Below are 18705 nucleotides of genomic sequence, written 5' to 3'. Positions count from 1 at the left end.
CTGCTGCGTTCAGACTTTTTTATTCTCACACTCGGTGCCATTCGGTTGTGTATACAAAACACACGATGAGCGTGGCTTTTATAATTTTATAGCCCTACTCCATCCGGCTAATCTGCTAGTAATAATGACGTGCGTGTAAATTTTGTACATTGTCCATTCTCTCTCACTCTCTCTCCTCTGCTGGTTGGATTAAGGTTTAATGCCCCCGCCAGTTCAATTCTTCCCATGCAAATGAAAGCGGCTTTTTATATCAGTATTTTTCATCTCTTCTGCTGGTGCAGCGCTCTGCTGGAATTAATGAGAATAAAGTTTTTGTTTCCACTGGAACAAACCCTTTGTCAGGAAAAATGCGCTGTATCAAAATTTTGGCCCGAATTAAATACACACTAAATTTACACGGCTGAGAGCTGATATTTAAGGTGACCTAAAAATGATAATAAATGAGTGTTTTCTGGTTTTGCTTTGTTTCCGTCGGCCTCTGGCGTAAATCATTTTCGCAACTTGGCACCAAAGAGCATTTTTTCCTTGCTAAACACAGTTTCCGCGCGGGCGTAACTGCAGGGAAGGCAAAAAATGGAAACCCTCTGCGTTGAGGTCTGCAGGATTATAGAAGCTGGAAACACTAACAAAGCACACTGCTAAAGTGAATGTTTCGGCCAACCAATCCTCGGTAGGAGCTAGATGAATTTTACCGCATTCGCCAATTCAGTGTGCCTTTGTTAACTTCCACATTCACCACTGCAAGCGGTGGCGGCTCTTTAGATATTTGCCAAAGAGAGATATGACCTTTACCAAAGAAAAAGAAGGCCAAAGACCGGTAGTAAACTTAAGTGATAATTGAAACAGTTTTGAAAAAAATCTATGAAAGCTGAGAAAATTGCAATAATTAAAACCTCACCAAAGGTTCCAGATGATGGCTGAGAATTCGAACGTTAGTTTGCTCTTAACACGTGTTTTAGATAGTTTATCATGACGTTCAATCGATTCTGAACAGAAGTATGAGCTATACCGTTGAAATTTCAAACTATCGGAAAATATTATAGATTCTTCTATCGATTCCAAACTTTTAATGTTCTGAAAACTGTTAACGCCTCTGTACTTTGTTGCGATATACTGCAGGTATCAATTTTTTTTTAATTAAATTTTTACTTGCTGTCCGGAAAAATGAAGTGAAGCGAAAGATAAAAAAGGACCACACAATAACTGTAGAGGAGTGCACGTAAAAGGCAGACGTATATACGTGACTATTTATAGCCACGGACATAAAAGGAATAAGACGAAGAGTGAGACGGCACCGTGGATTCATGCACCTACTTAAAGCTGATTATTTTTCTTTATTGCCCAAACGCGGCTGGCTGGTCTCTTTGTGCGCACCAAGAATAACTGGATAAAGAATAGCAGCGTTCTCTTTCTCTCTTCCAAATGCCGCCTCGAAATGAGTGCTTACTTGTTCGTCAGGCAGACAGCGAGATATTATTATTACTATTTTCACCCACACAAAAGCTAAGGAAAGCGGAAGATCTAACCGTAGATCGCGTGTACGAGAACGATCAAATGACGGCTTCATCACACTTCGATTTGTGCGTAGAAGGGAAGTGAGCAATCACTTTGATGGTCGTTTTCTCGGTACTTCTTCTTAAGGCGGATATCCCTTTTGCCGGGAAATGTTCAAAGTGATTTTCGCCTCTGGGAATAATTTCCCTTTGATCCCTCTTCAATTGTAGATGCAATTCAGGAGAATCTTCAATATTCTTCCTCCAGTAATATTCTGATACTACTAACTAAGTTACCACTAACAGCTACCTAGTATTTCATATTGCAGCAGTGAGAGCATTGTATAGGTGTATTTATTATTTTTCTAGGAAAACGTCGATAGTCTAAAATATAATATAATATAATGATCTACCCATACTTGCTACGGAAAGCAATCTCAAACAACACAAACTATAATATATTTATTTATTTATTTATTAAACGCCAACGGCATACAACTATATACGTGTAAACATGGAAAAATTACAACTTTTTATAAGCGGCGGCCTTGGAAAGAGTCATAAGTTTTTTGTCACAGTCTAATAAGTGATACATGCTAGTTAATTTTGAATTTACATTTATCACAAGTTTCTAGATGAAAACATTGGTTAGAACAGATTAGAAAGTGATATCCGTGAAAAGAGTACCTTATTAACATAGCACGCTCTTTGCAATTACTCTTCGCCCAATCATTATTTAACATTGCTGGGGTTGTATCAAATTTTGGATCGATTGACTGCCTTTTTAATGTTAAGTTATTTGCAAACTTTTCATATGCAACTGTGCTGGGGAGAGAATATTTGTTTTTCAAATCATTAACAAAGAAATCTGGCTGGATTAACTCATACACCAACCTGGACTTCATCCATTTGTCAACACAAAGGGCACTTGGCACGTTTGAAAAATCGGGACTTAGCACTTTCAAGCGAATTGAGATCATTTAAAGATAAAAATGACCAGATAGCCTCAATGCCATATGAAGAGATGGGAGAGATTGCTAGATTAAATAATTTAATAGCTGTATTAATCGAGGATTTTGACAAATTTTACAATTTTGAAGTTGCAAAAATTGAGGTTTTAACCCTCTCATCTATATGGTATGTAAAGCAAATACCTGAGGATTGGAAGGTAACACCTAAATAATTAACTGAGCTTCAAAATTTCAGATCATTTTCAAATTGCCATTTTAATTCAGCCTTACTGAAACGTCTTCTACCCATATTTCTGAATTTAATGATTCGAAATTTGTTCCAATTGAGCTGTAAGGACCTTTTAGTTAGATAACTTTTAACGTCTACAAGGAGATCGGGGAGTACGGATAATTTTCACTAGTGAGAACCAAGTCATCGGCGTACATAATGCATTTTACTCAAGGGTAGTTTAGAAGTAATTTATTGATATCATTAATAGCATGGATAAACAAAAAGGGGCAGGTGCAACCACCCTGTTTAACCCCGTTGCTCTGAATAATTTTGTTAGATACTGAAACCCCATCATTGATTTGCAAAAACAATAATATAAGAATTGAAAGTTCATAAAATCGAAGTAAAAAAACAATTATTTTTCTGAGCATATATTTCCATAACAGGTATTCCATAAGTAAATTAAATTAAATTTTGATAGGTCTGACAGGGAAGTTATAAGTTTCTAAATTTATTATAATATAAAGTAGTTAAGTTAAAATAACTAAATTTTTATCACTTTGCAAAAAGACACCAAACCCGAAAATGAGAATGTACAGCGGAGCAGTAGAAAGAATTATGCCGGAATAAAGGCGAAGAAATAATTCAAATGTGAAAATTCGGAATAGACATTGAAGGGACTTTCAGCGGAGATTCGTGGTGAGGCGCAGCTATGCTGTTTTGGAGAAGCAGTTGAAAACTTAAGTTTATTCTTACAAATTTTAGAGTTTTGATAAATTTCTCGTTTTCAGGGCAGCTATTCACAAATCCATTTAAATGTGTACACTAGGTTTTTCTCTTTATTGTTACTATTATTTTGTGTTCAATTGACTAAGTCTGTAAATACGCGAATATAACCTCGAGAAGTCTCATTTTCTGTACTGCTGTATAATACAAATAAATAAATACAAATATTACTACCCCAGAATCCAACTCTATGTTTCTTCATAAATGTATGTGCGGAAACGACATTTTGCGTTTTCTCGAGCGATAAAACGCATCTCGGTGTGGTAAATGGATGAGACGTCCCTGCGCGGAGGATTTAAGTCGTGAGAAGTTATTTAGTCCGCGTCATTTTAGCGCTTCTCCTCCCCTTTACACAAAGTGAGAGCGATATCGCGCACTGTCAAAAGCTATAAAGGTACAAATTTTGAAATGCGTCTCAAAGAGCCAGTTTGTATAAAGGCCGCCATGTTTCTTTGATAAGACGCTTGCCAAATATGAGGTACACCTTCATTTGGACGACATTTTCGCTCAGATGAGAAAAGTTACACGTCCGCCTTCTAACTACAAAGCTTTTTTTATTTTGTATTATGACCACTTCATCTGCAACTCAAACAAAAGGGGAATGATTATGTTCAAGTTTCCGAGAAATTCGCATGCTGGAGTGTAATTTCAATTTGAAAGAGAAGCATGTAGTTCTTCGCTGAGAGAAGGTGAAGCTGTATTCCTTATTTGATGAAATAGCTCTGTATAGCGTGCGAGTGCGTTGATTGAAGCCTCGTCGGTTCTGGAGCGCCATCAATGTCATTCACCTCTCTCCTGCTTTTCTCGCGCTCTCTTGTACGACAAGGAAAATAATAAGTGCGAATTTGAGGGTGGAAAACTCTTTTGCACGGCTGCCTCGATTCTGGTTCCATTCAGACTTCGGTGATTGCCCTTTTCCACAGCGTAAAAGAGAGAGAGACATGCAAATAATTTTCCATCGACGCAACTGCTGCTTCTGAAAAACGTAAATATATTATTCCCCTCAGCACACGGGTTGCGTTGACATTTCAATATTCCCAGTTACAGATGCACACACAATGTGTGCCCGCCTTCGACAACATCTAAAATATAATATGCAAGCGACGCTGTAGAGAAAATCAATACTCAATATTTCTTTATTATCGATTTGCGCTTTGGAGACTTCCTTTAAAGCACACACGCAAAAAATAGCTCCTTCCCACAGTTTTGTACCAATTAAGCAATGAATCGCGTCACCACTCGTCTCTGCATTAGAATGTAAAAAAACAGCCGTGAAATATGTTAGCAGCGCACACATGGGACTGGCGACAAGAGGAACAAGATGCGATGAGAGAGCTTTAATTGGCACAGAAAAAGTGGGCAAAACAAGGAGCGGGCGTGCCGGTGCTCGCCCCGTTCTCAAGAGCAGGCAGATGCATTCATCACTCGTGGAGCGACTCCATCTACAAGTCAACCGACTCTTTAGTGTCCGCCAGCGTGTGTCTCTTTCTCTTCAAGCGCGTCTGCCGTCTGCGCTCTCGCTAATTACATTCTTAGCCGAGCTGCCAACAACACTAGCCCGACTCATACGGCCGTTTGCAAGTGGCCGTTGTACAACATGACTATAATGTTGCGAAAGAAACACAACACACACAACCTCACTGATTCTTCATCCATCGATTCACACTTAAAACACGAGATTATGTTGAAACAATGTTTTTTTATAACTACGCCCGAGTTCCATGAGAAAACACGTGTGACGCAAATTCTCTGCATACACGCTTCAGATTTACAAGTGCTGCACACCGTTCGACTCGCAATGACCTCCCCTAGGTAACTGAGGTAGTCTAAGGGTACCTACCCCATCATCATGTGTATACCAACCCCTTAAAAAATCAATCTTTCACAGGTTCAAACTAACTTTTCGGACTAGACAGTTTTAAATGGCTTAAAATTCACTTCAAAACTATCATATCCCTCACTCTCCCCTAGAATTTAATTGTTTGGACACTTTTTTATTTGAAGTATCGTTTTTGTACATGATTGAGCGTCAATTGTTATATTTTCTACTGGTGAAGTTAATCCTAAAACAATTTCAACCCTCTGAATCCCCCCCAATAACATATTCATAATTTAAATGTTTGAATTACCTTCATAGCGGTCGCAATCTATTTGAAAATTTGATCAATTTACATCGTTCAAGCCTCTCTCCAAATGAAATAACTCTACAACAAATTATTTTCAATCAATAATAGTTTCTTTCATTATTTTAAATATTATGGATGTCGCAACTGCTCTCATTGGGAGCACAAGTGACAAATTGCTGCGAATTTCTGCTTGCCATAATTAAAAGTCTTGAAAAAGTCCGCTCTTTGCCGCCCATCCACACGATCCCATCATTAAAAGTTTGTTTATTTTATTATGATAATTATCATAATTTTACTGCACCAGCAAAATTTTATCACATTTTTCCTTTTTTGATTTTATATGCCCAGGAAATTCCTTTACAGATACTACAATTATTAAACAATGTTGTTTTAATAAAATTTATTATTATTTTATTGAAATATGGAAAAGTGATTTTAGTTCATGCCATGACGGAACTTTGAGCAACTCTGAAAAATCTGGAAATTCGATCGTCGGCCACGATTGAATTTAGATTGAATGAACGCCTCACGTGGATCGGAGTGTCTTGTTTCACTTCCACATCTGCATTGTCGCATTCCGATCCGTCAACGTGGCATGGCATTTTGAGACACAAGAATTCCACCCGCATTCCGTTAGCCTATTTCTCTCCGCTGCAAACTATGCAGGCGCAAACCACATTTCACCCTCACCAAATCGCCAATTGACACCCGGCCGGCAAGCTTCCACCGGCGGATTCGTTTAAAAGTTTGAACCGAGACCAAATTGAAACGGGATTTGCGTGAACTGCCTTGGGGCTGCTTCCATTACTTTCGCGTCACCGGTTTAATTAGTGAATTTATTTCAAACTGGTAATTTTATCGAGAGTTGGCTCGAAATCCAATTAATTACACAGAGTGCTTGGTGCCGAAATCGAAAGGGCCAGCAGCGCGGCGCAACCCGACACTCGCTGTTTACAAAATCGAGCGAGAGCGGGCGGAACGGCGCTCGGTATGATCATCACGTATTTGATATTAAATAAAACCAACGAAAAAAGTGCAAAATCCGCCCCCTCAGGAGGTCGTCGGCGGCAGCGGGCGCGATGAATTAAAAAAGGGCCGGCGTCCGCGGCCGCCGCTGGCACAGGTGAGCGTAGGAGAGGCGGGCAGGGTGGGGGCGACTGCGCGTGCGGCGCGAGCCACCCCGCCCCGTGCGCCACCGCCAGTTGGCTCTGTGCACTGGTCGGCGGCGCATCACCCCCGTAGCAGCAGCAGCCAGGTCGGCCGCCCACACCTGTCCAGCCCTGACAGCAGCGTCGTGCCCTGCGCCACCAGAGTCGTGGACAGTGCCAGTGCGTTCTGCTCGAGTAACAGTGCCAAAGAATAGCAGTTGTCGTTGTAGCTGTTGTTATTTCCGTCTCGCTCGCGGGAACATGAAGTGCCGGCGAGTGCGCGTTCGTCCACAGCACAGGCTGCGATTTTGAGAGCTGCCCTCTCGTTCACCCCGAGTGACCCCAGCGATGACCCCGCTCACCGACCGGCCCTCCGCGGCCGCCCTGCTTCTCGTGCTGCTCGCCCTCTTCCACTCAGGTCTGAGCTCTTATGCTTTTCACTCTCTCAATTATTTCGCACCCCAAATTTTTTTCAGAATTGTTTCCAGGAAGCCTAAATATATGGCGAAAATTATTTATCATTTCCGAAAAATTTGACTTTACTGCATTTATCTCAGGCTGATCAGTTGAATTTATTTTTTCGTGTTGTTTTTCTATTGAAATGTTTGCCAAACTATTTATAAGCCATCTGGGTGGGCTGATGAGTCCTACATGGTTTTTGTATGTATCCGTTTTACGATTATCCGTGACGAGGTAATTTGTTGACTCTGTCGAGTTTTTTTTATAAATGATGCGTGATAATCATCACAGATTTAACATATCTGGGTCTGCAAAGGTTTGTAACTTGTAAAACTTTTTACAGTCCTTTTATTGATGGCAGTTATCACAAAAAATAGCAACTTTTTAGTAACGTTTGTGTCGTTTTAAGCTCTATCTGGTTAAAATGTCGATTCTAACTGAGAATTCCGAAAGCATTTTTGTTCTCATCTCTTTTTGGAATAACTTATATGACAGTAATGAGGATAGTGGTGTTGTTTTGCTTGCTGCAATAGAAGCAGTATATTTTGGACGGCATTATTAATTACAGCTTACAATTAGTCCTGGTGATGGAGAAATTGCGCATTTGTAACAAGCAACCAAAATTTCATTGTAAAATCGACTGTTGCCCTTCTCTTACAACAAGGAAATTGGAGTTTGTTTGGTTAGTAAAATATTTGTTTAATTTTTCCGCTATCAAGACGAGTTGTTGTCGATTACAAAGTGCAATTAATTGGTCAATAGAAAATTGGCAAGTTGGACAGATTCAAATCAATGAAAATGGTTTAATTAAATAAAAAATCTACCGCCCGTTATATTATAACGGTAGTAATATTTAAGGTAATATAAAGGTAAAGGTATAATTATATTTATAATTTTCCCTTTCCGTTTGACACGAAAAACAATGGCCCAGGTCTCTGTTCGTGCGATCAACCAAATTGCTCATAGTTCCTTGTGAAAAATCCTGACAAAAAGAAAGAGCCAAGACTCGTAATTGATACGAGAGAGGTAAATGAAGTGACCGAAGCAGATGCATATGACGTGCCTATGATAGCAAACATAATCGAAAATTTTAGTGATTTTCAATATTTGTCAACGAGGTTGACAAATAATGCTTACATGGAACTATGAATTGCGCGAAAAAAACGGAAAGGGATAATAAAAAATACAATTCTAATACACCACAAACCGTTTGTTAAAACTCACAATCTATTTCTATAGCATTCGGTGGTAGTGCAACAATTTCGTTCTGTCATGGTGAGAATCCAAAACTAAAAGGAACGGAAACAGTTGACAAAAGAGAGGAATAGAGAAGAGGGATGATGAAATCGTCATTAATCTGGCCAGCTCATAGAAATAATTCGTCTGCCGGGCAGAGACAGTAATAAATCACCGGGTCTGCTGCTGCTGCATTTGAGCCGTGCTGTCGCTCGTTTACAATTCCAATACACTGTACTCAGTGGCAGCTCTCTTAAGCTATCATGTAACTGTCTCTTGAAAATATCATTAAAATAAATCAAGCGCGCGCCGGCGGTAGAAAAGGTTGTCTCAGCTTATTTTCCGACGCGATTCGCGTGCCACTGCAGCAGAAAGGCGCTACTCCGGCGCAGAGACAGTGCTGCATGCAGCCCGCACCTTTGAAGCGGCAGCAAGGGAGTGCATGCAAACTCTCTCTCTCTTCGCTTTGCTTGTCGATTGCTATCTTGCGTGGTGTGCGTTTGCTGCCGCCCTGCAGCTCCCAAGTTATTACTCTGCAGTGTCGCCGCCAGATTTATTGACTTCTGGCCGCTGCAATTATGGAAATTAACCCGAGACTCGGCAGTGTATTCGACGTGTGCATTTTACAGAGGTGCTGAGTACTTTGTGCTGAATGCATAAGCATGCAAACAGCTGTCACAGCTGCCCGGATTGACATTTATTCGACGAACTTTTCCTATTTTTCTAATGCTTCAGTGTACAGCATGCAATGCAATGCCTTGCTCGAGCGAAAGGATGTTGTCTATGAATCTTTGCTTTTTATAATTTACTCCTAACAAAATGAAAAAAGTTTTTTTTTAATTTTTGGGAGTGTTTTTTTTAAAATTAATATTAGAAGTGAAACCAAAGAAGATGAATTCTTAAATCAATTACTGGTGGGTGGTATTTTTTCGCTGTCTATTCATTATTTTCATATTGAATCACATGCGAGGCGAAAGTAACTGTCTGCACTCGATCAATATAATATACTTTTTGCAATCAGAGCAAGAAATGTAACCCTTTGAACATGACGTGTAAATAGCGGCAAAGTTTTCGGCTCGTGGCACACGCATACAAAGGTAGCATTTCAAACTGACGGCAGAATTTGTTTTATTTGCAAGTCGGAAGCCGCAAAAGTTTGAGCTGTGAACGCACAGAGCACAAGGGCAGACAATCTGTCCCAGTCTTCAGCTACGTGTTTTGAGTGACGCACGAAAGGGGAGCGAGCACCCCCCGCATGTACCGTGCAACCAAAATCGCTGCGGGAAATGTGAGCATTCGTATTATTCATCACCACACCTTTGAAACTGCTCTAGGTAATAGTTTTGCGGAATTGACGGGCTGAGTATGTTTTGAAATCTGATTAAAACTTAGTATTTAACGTAAAAAATGCGTTTGTTTTGAGATAATATTGCCAAATTAATTTTTGGGTTGAAAACAAAATTTTGTTCTGCTTAATATCAGTGTTTTAATAAGATGAAGCCTTATATATATCCTATTTTGACATTTTTTCTAAAAGAAAAATACCAAACACTGATAATGATCGGGCGAAACTCTTCAGCAGCATTCTCGATATTTGGACCTTTGTGTTTCTTCAGTGTTTCCATATAGTTTTCTTCAACTTGAACTTACAAAGTTGTTCCTGTTTTTCAAGAGTGGAGGTGGAGAACGGGTAGAAAGGCTCCGTTGGCAATCACCATTTGTTCACGGCAGTCAGAGTGCCATTGTTGCATGTTAAAGCAACAGCGGCACCTAATGTGCCCCAGCGCGAGTCAAAACCAAGCCAGCTCCATTTTTCAAAGTCGCCGCCAATGAGCGAGCATGTGTTCTTGCTGGGCTGCATCATTAATTATTGAGCATTAGGCCGGGACTCGCGTGCCACCGTCAATTTTTCGCAGATGCAAATCCTGTCGAATAAAACTTAACAAGGCGGAAAATGACGAGAATTTCACTGCGCTTGTTACATTACATTGGAGTGTGCGTCTCGATTTACTGGCGAGTTTCCTCTGCATAAAAGCGAGAAGTTCGACTTGACAAATTCGGAGCACACTTAAATTGATCCGCGCGCGCACAGTGGTTGTGGTGCCTTTAAACTCTCATGGATGTTTCGGATGTTTCCTTCCTTCAATTCTGGCTGTGTGCGCGAGAAAGGGAGAAAAGCAGCGTGTCCTTGGGGAATATGCGACGAAGCAATTTTGCAGAAAATAAGAATGGGAAATGTGTTGGTGTTTAGGGAGGTCAATTTTCCTCGACGGATGCCGTAAATTTTTTACTGCGATGGATACGGAAGGCTCTTTTGTTTTATGTGTGAGAGAATTTGACAAAACTCAAATGAGTCGGCCGTGAGCGAACTTTGCCATTAATAGTAAAAGGCAGAATGTTCTATCATACTTGTTGTATTGACACAGACTAAATTGATTCTCCGGCAGAGAGTATTGGATAGTACTATTCCTTCTCTGCTAATTACGCGGTGAAATAGATCATTCCGCGATTCACTGTGCCATTCGAGAATTTGATATTCTCGTTTGGATAATTCACGATGACCGCACTTGTGATAATGATGAATATCCACAACAGCCGCAATACACAGACGGTATAATTTTGCGCGTAAATAATTCATTACTGACAGTCCCTGGGCTTTGGCCTTTTTTACCGAAGCCAATTAGTGCGGGCGTGTAGTATGCAAATCACGGCCCGAACGGAATAAAGGGCAGCGAGAGGCCACTGCGGTCGCCCGGTCACTGGAGAAGGCCAATACAGCCACAAAACATACTTTCGTGTTTTTCAGCGCACATTCGTTAAAAGAGAGAAGCCAGCTGTGAAAATGTGCCCGCCTACGAGTTTTCCTTTTCAATTGGTCGAGTCGTTGGCACGAACCGCACACACACACGCGGCGCCTCCGATCATTCCTCTGACAAGCTGCACAACAAACTCAGTCGAGCCGAGGCTGGCGGAGAGAATCGGCCCCTGCTGCCTGCAATCAGACAGCCTGTGTCGCCGCTGTCCCCGGCCGTTGCTGGAAAAATGTAATAGAATGGAAAGGATTCCGCAAATTGCTGCTGCTGGAGACGTTGTACTGTGGCAAATTTTATGGTGGAAAATTGCTGCTTGTCAAGATGGACACACAATTCCCCACCGAAGCTGTGCTTTATTCACTCTCACCCTCCATTGTGCGCAAGATGTACTCGCTGAGTCCCGTCGTCCTTTTTTCCAACCCATCGCTTGTTCTCGTGTGGAAAATCAAGTGCAGCTTGTATTGTGCTCCAGATTTGCGTTGATTCAGTACTATAGCGACATGTTGAATAACTCTCTTCTTTGAGAAAAATATTGAAATTGTAAAAACTTCCATTTCAAACACATTTTCATCCTGATCGGTCAAGGCCCAATTCCATAGCCTCCTGCGCGAACGAGTAAATTTGGAATATGAACTTCAATTCAACGTGTTTTCTTTGTGTTTTTATTTGTCACTTCTGAACTTTGAAGCTCTTATAGTTTGGATAAGAGAATTTTTAATTAAAGCTTTGCATAAAAGCTGGTAAATATTTACTTTGCCAAAATAGAGTTCTGCTAAAGATCATAAAAAGGCTACCTTTTTCCATTACTAGACACATGAAAACATCAGAAAAACATCCAGCACTAATTAAAAACCAGGAAAAAACCTATTTCCCATGATATTAATGTGAATAGCATCCCGTGTAGGTGCCGGGTCAAACGCTGACCTGGAAAGTCAATTACGCAGTGGGGATGGGGAAAAGACGGAATGAAGCGCGACCCTGCGAGTGCGCCAAGCGTGTGTGCAGTTTGTTCGTTTCATTCCAATTGGCATGAAAGTGGGGCGAGGAAATGAACAGCGAGTGTTGTCAACGGAAATTTCGTTTCACGTTCAACAGCGAAGTCATTAGAACCCGATACATGCGAATTTAGACGTAGCGTGTTTGATTGAGTAGCAAAGCAACCTGAAATATAATGTGTTCTGGAGATTCGATTACTTGTTTACTTTCTGTTTTAATTAGTTGCGTTTATTTATGGCAGTGTTGCTTCTGCTTCTTACGACGAGTGCCAAAGGATAGAAGCGTTGCCTGTTTTGCGCAGCAAAGTTGCTCTTCTGGTGCAGATGAATAATGATTTTCACGCTTCGTGGAACTGGGTAATGAAAGCACAGTGCTTCTTCTCTCAAACACTGGCCACTGACAGTTGGACTCAAGTTTTCAGCAAGAACGAAATTAAATGATTGGCATGCGCATGAAAGCTTTCAATCAAAGTAATTCCTTTTCACCCCTTAAGTGTTTATATTTAAGAAAGAATATCACTTCGAAACCAAAAAATCCTTAGTATCTTTTCACCAATGATTGAGTCAAAGCCAATATTTAGCGATAGGAAACGCTTTTTTTGTAAGAAAAAAGCTGCAAAGTTTGTGTGATTTTCAAATAACTGTCTCCCTACTGTAAATTTTACTTATTTAATATCATAACATTAACATTTTTCCGTCATAAAACGCATATACCGTTGAATCTACGAGGAAATGGAATTTGGCCAAAACCAGTCCAAGAGCACTACAAATTTTTGTTAAAATTGGTAAGATACTATTGCATAGCTTGTTCACTTTTGATTTTTCACCTTTAAAGTTGTTTCCAACAATCAACCTACTGAAGCAAAAAATTCAAATTATTTTGTTACCCCATATCTATCCACACAGTAAGATTAGATTCCACGATTTAACAATCGATTTTGCACCAAAGTGAGTATATCTAGGAGTAGAATGTAAAAGCGGCGGAGGAGTTGTCTGGCGGCAGTCGCGTCGAATCTCGTTTGCATTTTATTCGCGAGGCCGAAATTCCGATGAAACGACGATGGGTAACTAATTCAAGAGCCGCCAAGCCAAAAGAACGAGCAGTCTGCTAACAAAGTGACAACAGAAGGAACGTCTTCTTTTTTGGCGCGCGACGAGTCGAGAGCAGAAAAAGGTCGTCGGCATAGTTTGCATATTCTCGGGCCCGCACACACGCACACACTGCCGGTGCCTCTAAAGAGAAAAGCTAGAGAGATACACATACACACGGCTCGAAACGCATGTTTTTATCACAAAAGGGAGCAGCGAAAGATAGAAGAGGCCGGGGGCGAGCGAGCCGTGACGTCACCTGGCTGCTGCATCAAGATTGATGGTGACAGGTGTAAGGCTCTCTCTCGCGACGGCCAGAGGAGCCAAGATTGCGATCACACACACAGACACACACACTATCGGGGAACAAGAAGCCAGCTTGTTGAATCAAACGGCGAGAGTTGGTGTGCGTCTGTTGTCGTCGACCGTGGGCACACGGGCCTCTGTGCAGAGTCCTTTTAATAATGCGTGCCACTCAAGTTCCCCGCGGCGAGCCCAGGAGACGCGTTCAATGCTTCTTCAAAACACATTTGCTGTGATTATGAGCTGGTTTCCTAATTTTAGACTTGTTCGTCGAGCGTGGCAAATGTGATTTAAGCTATTTGCACTAGCTTGCCGCAACCGAAATAGCTCTTTGACACTGCGTGCGACAATATTTAGAGAAATGCCTTCCGCGCTTTCCAGTTGAAACGAAACGTCATTCTTAATCGAGTTCTAAGCAAACATTTTGATGAGCGAGAAAACTGAAAGCCAAAAGCGTTATTACTATTCCAGACAGAAAAATTACTCGACGACGATATTTTGATGTCTCAGAAATAGTTATCGTCTGTGTATAAAATATCACTTGTTTAAATCGCAATTAACATATAGCAATGAGAGATAGGTGCAAAACAATCGTAGTATAGTGTCAAATTTGGACCTTTGGAAGGGTAGAACAAACCAAAATATTTGACTGTAGCAAACGAATGATGTGCTCGAAACGTTGTAATCATTTGGCTCTTGAATTAACTTTTGCTAATCAGCTGAGAGAGTATTAACATCACAATTTCTCGAGGGCAACTTAAACGCTCTTACACAGGCATGTGAGCCTTTGAAAAGCGGCTTTTATTCAGGTCCATTAATCTAATTAGATGTCGCAAGAGAGAATACATATACATGCATACTCCTCCGGGCCGTTGAGCGACGTCACTGCGCCTGCAAAATTTAAACTAATTCAATCGATAGATCCGCCAACTTTCCAATTACTTAGCTGCGATTTGAAAAGACAGTTTCATCAACATTGCGCAGCAATGCAACTATTTCATATATGATATTAATGCGTATGAAACTAATTAAAACGGTGCGTAGTTGGATGGAGAGATAGAGGGAGCTTTGTTTTTCACGCCGGAATAACATCCAATTAGCCAATCGGCTGTTAGTGTTGCGATGCAACAATGATTGAAACTACTGAGAGCAGCTCGTGATGTGTTCGGCCAGCGCAGTTCAGCCGCAAAATCAATATAGTGCCATTAGCGGAGCTCCTTTGCAGACAAATAGATTAGCATGTGTGTTTGTGAACCTTAAATTGGAGCATAGCGTTGTTAACTGCTCGGCCACTTAAACTGAATGATGAACAGGAGAGCACCATTAGTGCCCCCGATGCATTCGCCAGAGTCATTACACATTTATTTACGCGGTGAATTTGTGTCGGTCGCTTGTTCACAAGCATGACGAGATGTATATGTTCCATGTATTTTGGCAAATGGTTGTTATTTAATTGCTTTCATCCTGCCCCGATTGCTCCGGCTGCTCAAAGGGGGTTTTATCGTTTTTGTCACCTCGCCTGGAAAGTTTCAAGGCAAAAAAGGAATATTTGACTAGTGATATATTAGCCGGCTTAATTTATGTCTGGAAACTTTACTTGGCACATAAATCCTGGAGCTTTTGGTCAAATTTGTGGTGGGATTTTATCCATAAAGCGGAGTAAATTTACTCCCGTGAATATCGTAGAGAGAAAATGTGGAGCAGAGTAGGCTAAAAAGAATGTATTTCCTTTGTAAAGCGCTTTATGAATAGCAATATCGCGATGCAGATTAAGTGAGAGGCGTTTGTGCCCCACTTTTACTTGTGCATGCGGACCACGAGTTGACAAAAGTGATTTTGGCGCAGGTATTATGTGGCGGAAAAAGCGGTAAAAGTTGGCTGAACACTCGAGGCTCATCTGCATGCAGAAACCGCTGAACTGAACTCTGAAGTCAGCGCACACAACGCTCAGACTAGAAATGAGGCTCGAGAGCAGTCGAAGAATGAAGGGTAAACACATTTGTACTTCTCGGTCAGCTATGCGGGCCAAAAGCGCTCAGAAATTAAGCTAGATATCATTGATATAAAATTGATAAAACAATCTAGAGCAGTCTCGGTACCTTCCGTTGACTCGTACGATTAAAATTTTTAGTTTAAGAATCTTCTGAATTTGCTGGGGTTGGCCTGTATTTTATTTCCTCCAGCTCATGTTTCATCTACACATACATCACGTTCTTTAAAATATCATTTTATCTGGAAAAAAATGCGATACGAAGATGCAGCATCGTTGTTTGTAAAGTTTTTTGTTCCGTAATAAGCCAGAAAATATGCTATCAATTAGACCGCTCTTTCCAAATTGTACCACCGAATAATGCAAATGGAAATTAATTCGGAAAAAGCGAACACTCGGTTAGACGTTGCCAAATGGCACGCACTCTAGAAGCACGAAAGCGTCCCGTTGGGCGAAATAATTCATCAAGCAATTTTATTTGAAATTCAGATTCGTTACCACCGCACTTGATTTATGCAAGCAGTGGTAACAATATTATTTATACGCGCCCGAGTGAAAAGCGACTTTTGAAGTTCACAGCCAAAGGCTCAATGTGTTGCTCAGGACCAATTCTGCCCTTTGCGTTAGGCATGCAGACCGCGATCGTGTTATTTGGTGCGTATGTGTTTGTGTCGTCTGGTGTTATAGCACTCGATTCCACTGTACACCCACGGTACTATAAATAATGATGGTTTACAACTATGTTCGAACCAGTTTAGTTTGTGTGCACGTCATACGAAAATGGTGCATTGCTCACGCAATCGATAACCCACAATATGACCCCGGTGCAGAACGATTGTATAAATCATATACCAGATCGGGTTAAAAAATAAATCTTGTCAAGTATTTTCAAACATTTTTGAAGCTCTTTCGCCGCTTTTTGCTGATGCATATAATATTTTTACTAGTCGAAAGCAATATTTTTAAATATATACAGTTTTCTCATTGCAAACAAACTTCTTTTAATTTTTGTATCTTAACGAATGCAATTAATATTTAAAAATTTAATTGAAAAAGCTGTGAAACGTGATTTTGTTGCATAATTTTTGTGTATCTAATATTAAAACCAATTTATAGAGTTCTTGCTAAGTCAAAATTTTCTTTAAAATCAAATTTTAAATCTCACAACTCGGTAGTCCAACGATTAATTTAATTTACAGTTATATAATAAATGCATTTACCCTAGAACCGTCGAACCAATAAGCCAATACTCGCAGAAATTGGGAGAAGCAAACCTGTAGCAGTGAAAAGTGTGCGATAGAGAGCCGGTCAAAGACATTGCTCATTGCACTTTTCAATCAAACGCACCTGCGAGCGATGTTTGCGCCACTTTGTTCGAGAGCAGTCAGCCTCCTTGGTGGCAAAAACAATCTGGCTTGTTTGCAGAGTGGCAGGGAAGGGCGGCTGGAAGAGGCCGAAAATCTCCTTATTCTTCTTACCGCTGGTGTCATGCGGACGGGCAGACGTGACTAACTCGCCTGCTTGTGTGCGTCTTTGTCTCTGGAAACAAAAGGAGCATTCCTTGTTTTTGTGTGCGTGGACGACGGCCCGGATTAGTGAGTATATACACTCGCCTTTGTGCAAAGTTTCCGCGTTCTGGACCGCTCCCTGGAAAGATGAGCGGCGGACGCTTTGAAGTAAATTAATTAAGTGACCGGCTCTGGAAATCACATAAAAGGGAGATTTCGCGATGGATACATGCGTGCAAAAAGGGACAAAGGCTTCAACCGGATTTTGTCTCCATTAGCCTGCGCGACTATCAGTTTTCGCTCCTCTGCTTTGGTGTGATTGGTTTGCGAAAAACAAGTTTTTCACGCGGCAAATAACTCTATTTTGAAAGCCTTCTTCAGATCAGCTATCATCGTGGCTATATTATACCATGAAAATTTAATTTTCACTGTGCTACGCTAAATATTGGGGATAGCAGTAAAATTACGATATCCAATGTGAATAGAGAGTTAGTTACGCATCAAGCAACAGCAATGTAATTTTTTCATGATGAAAAATCCGCTATGCAAATATTGTGTGCGATGGCCAAGATAAATTAATTGGGCACGTCCGCTGCTGATCGATCAAAGCATAGCTAACTATGATTTAAACAGACATTTGCAAAGTGGCGGTAAAATACACACGCATCAGACTGGCAAACAGTGTAATTAAATCGCGGGCGTGCCTCTCGAAATAAATAATTTTGCATTCAATTATCAATGGCGTCCATTAGTGAAAAGCCACGACGCCCGCTTGCTCTGCGAATTTTAATATCAGCGGCATTATTCGGCAAAAGCAGAGGGGTGGGCGCAAACAAACGTTGTTTTCCGCACTGATCGTCCGCTATATAGCTTCGTGTTGCTGGTCGCGCTCGACGCCAATAATTATCGCACTCGGCGCTAAACAAACATGCATTAAAGCGCCGCTACCCGGGCGGGGCTCTATTATCGCGTCTTCGCGCTGATGGAAGCGGCGGTGATTTGCCAGACAAATAGGTTCATTTGCTCATTAGACGGATCACTTATGGCAGGCGGTGGAAAGCTCGTTTCATTTTGTGACGGTGAAGGAGGTGGAGGGTTTGGCTAATAAACTTAATTACTTACATTGACAATTCATATTCCACTAGCCAAAATACAGGACGAATACAATTGATTGGGATGGACCTCTCACTAAAATTTAGATTTAAATAATATTAAGCTGCGTGACTCTTCTCCGAACATTTTGCCTCATCCAGACAACTGACAATTTAACAATTAAAAAATAAATAGCATGATGAAACATCAGTTTCAACTTGTTTTTCCTTTAAACTTTGTAAAAAAATTATCTCACTGTGAAGTAAGCTGCACATAAGGAAATGGACGTTGAAAATGATTAAATCAATAGCTCAGAAAAAAATCTGAAAGTTCGAGCGCCGTTGATAATTTTGCAATACGAACAAACGCTGGATACGGGAGTGGCAATAACGCAATGTGACGTCCTTGCTGCACGTTGTGGTATATAGATAAGACTGCGTCAACCTGTTTTAACGATTGTTTAGCTCCTTCTTGGATTTTCCTTT

At 40.9% G+C, this 18705-nt stretch overlaps 1 protein-coding gene across 2 annotated transcripts in view; it reads left to right on the top strand.

The window, feature by feature from the left end:
* Positions 1–6778: 6778 nt before the first annotated feature.
* The window catches only part of LOC135935437 (lachesin-like), a 176396-nt gene continuing 164469 nt past the window's right edge, over positions 6779–18705 (top strand). For both annotated transcript variants that reach the window (XM_065477740.1, XM_065477739.1), the window contains exon 1: positions 6779–7153. In XM_065477740.1, coding sequence (XP_065333812.1) covers positions 7084–7153 — 70 coding nt within the window. In that variant the 5' untranslated portion in view covers positions 6779–7083. The remainder of the gene's footprint in view (positions 7154–18705) is intronic.

The sequence above is a fragment of the Cloeon dipterum genome, chromosome 2 (assembly GCF_949628265.1).
Source record: "Cloeon dipterum chromosome 2, ieCloDipt1.1, whole genome shotgun sequence".
NCBI lineage: Eukaryota > Metazoa > Arthropoda > Insecta > Ephemeroptera > Baetidae > Cloeon > Cloeon dipterum.
The sequence above is the reverse complement of the archived record's forward strand: the minus strand, read 5'-3'. Positions and strand labels throughout refer to the sequence as shown.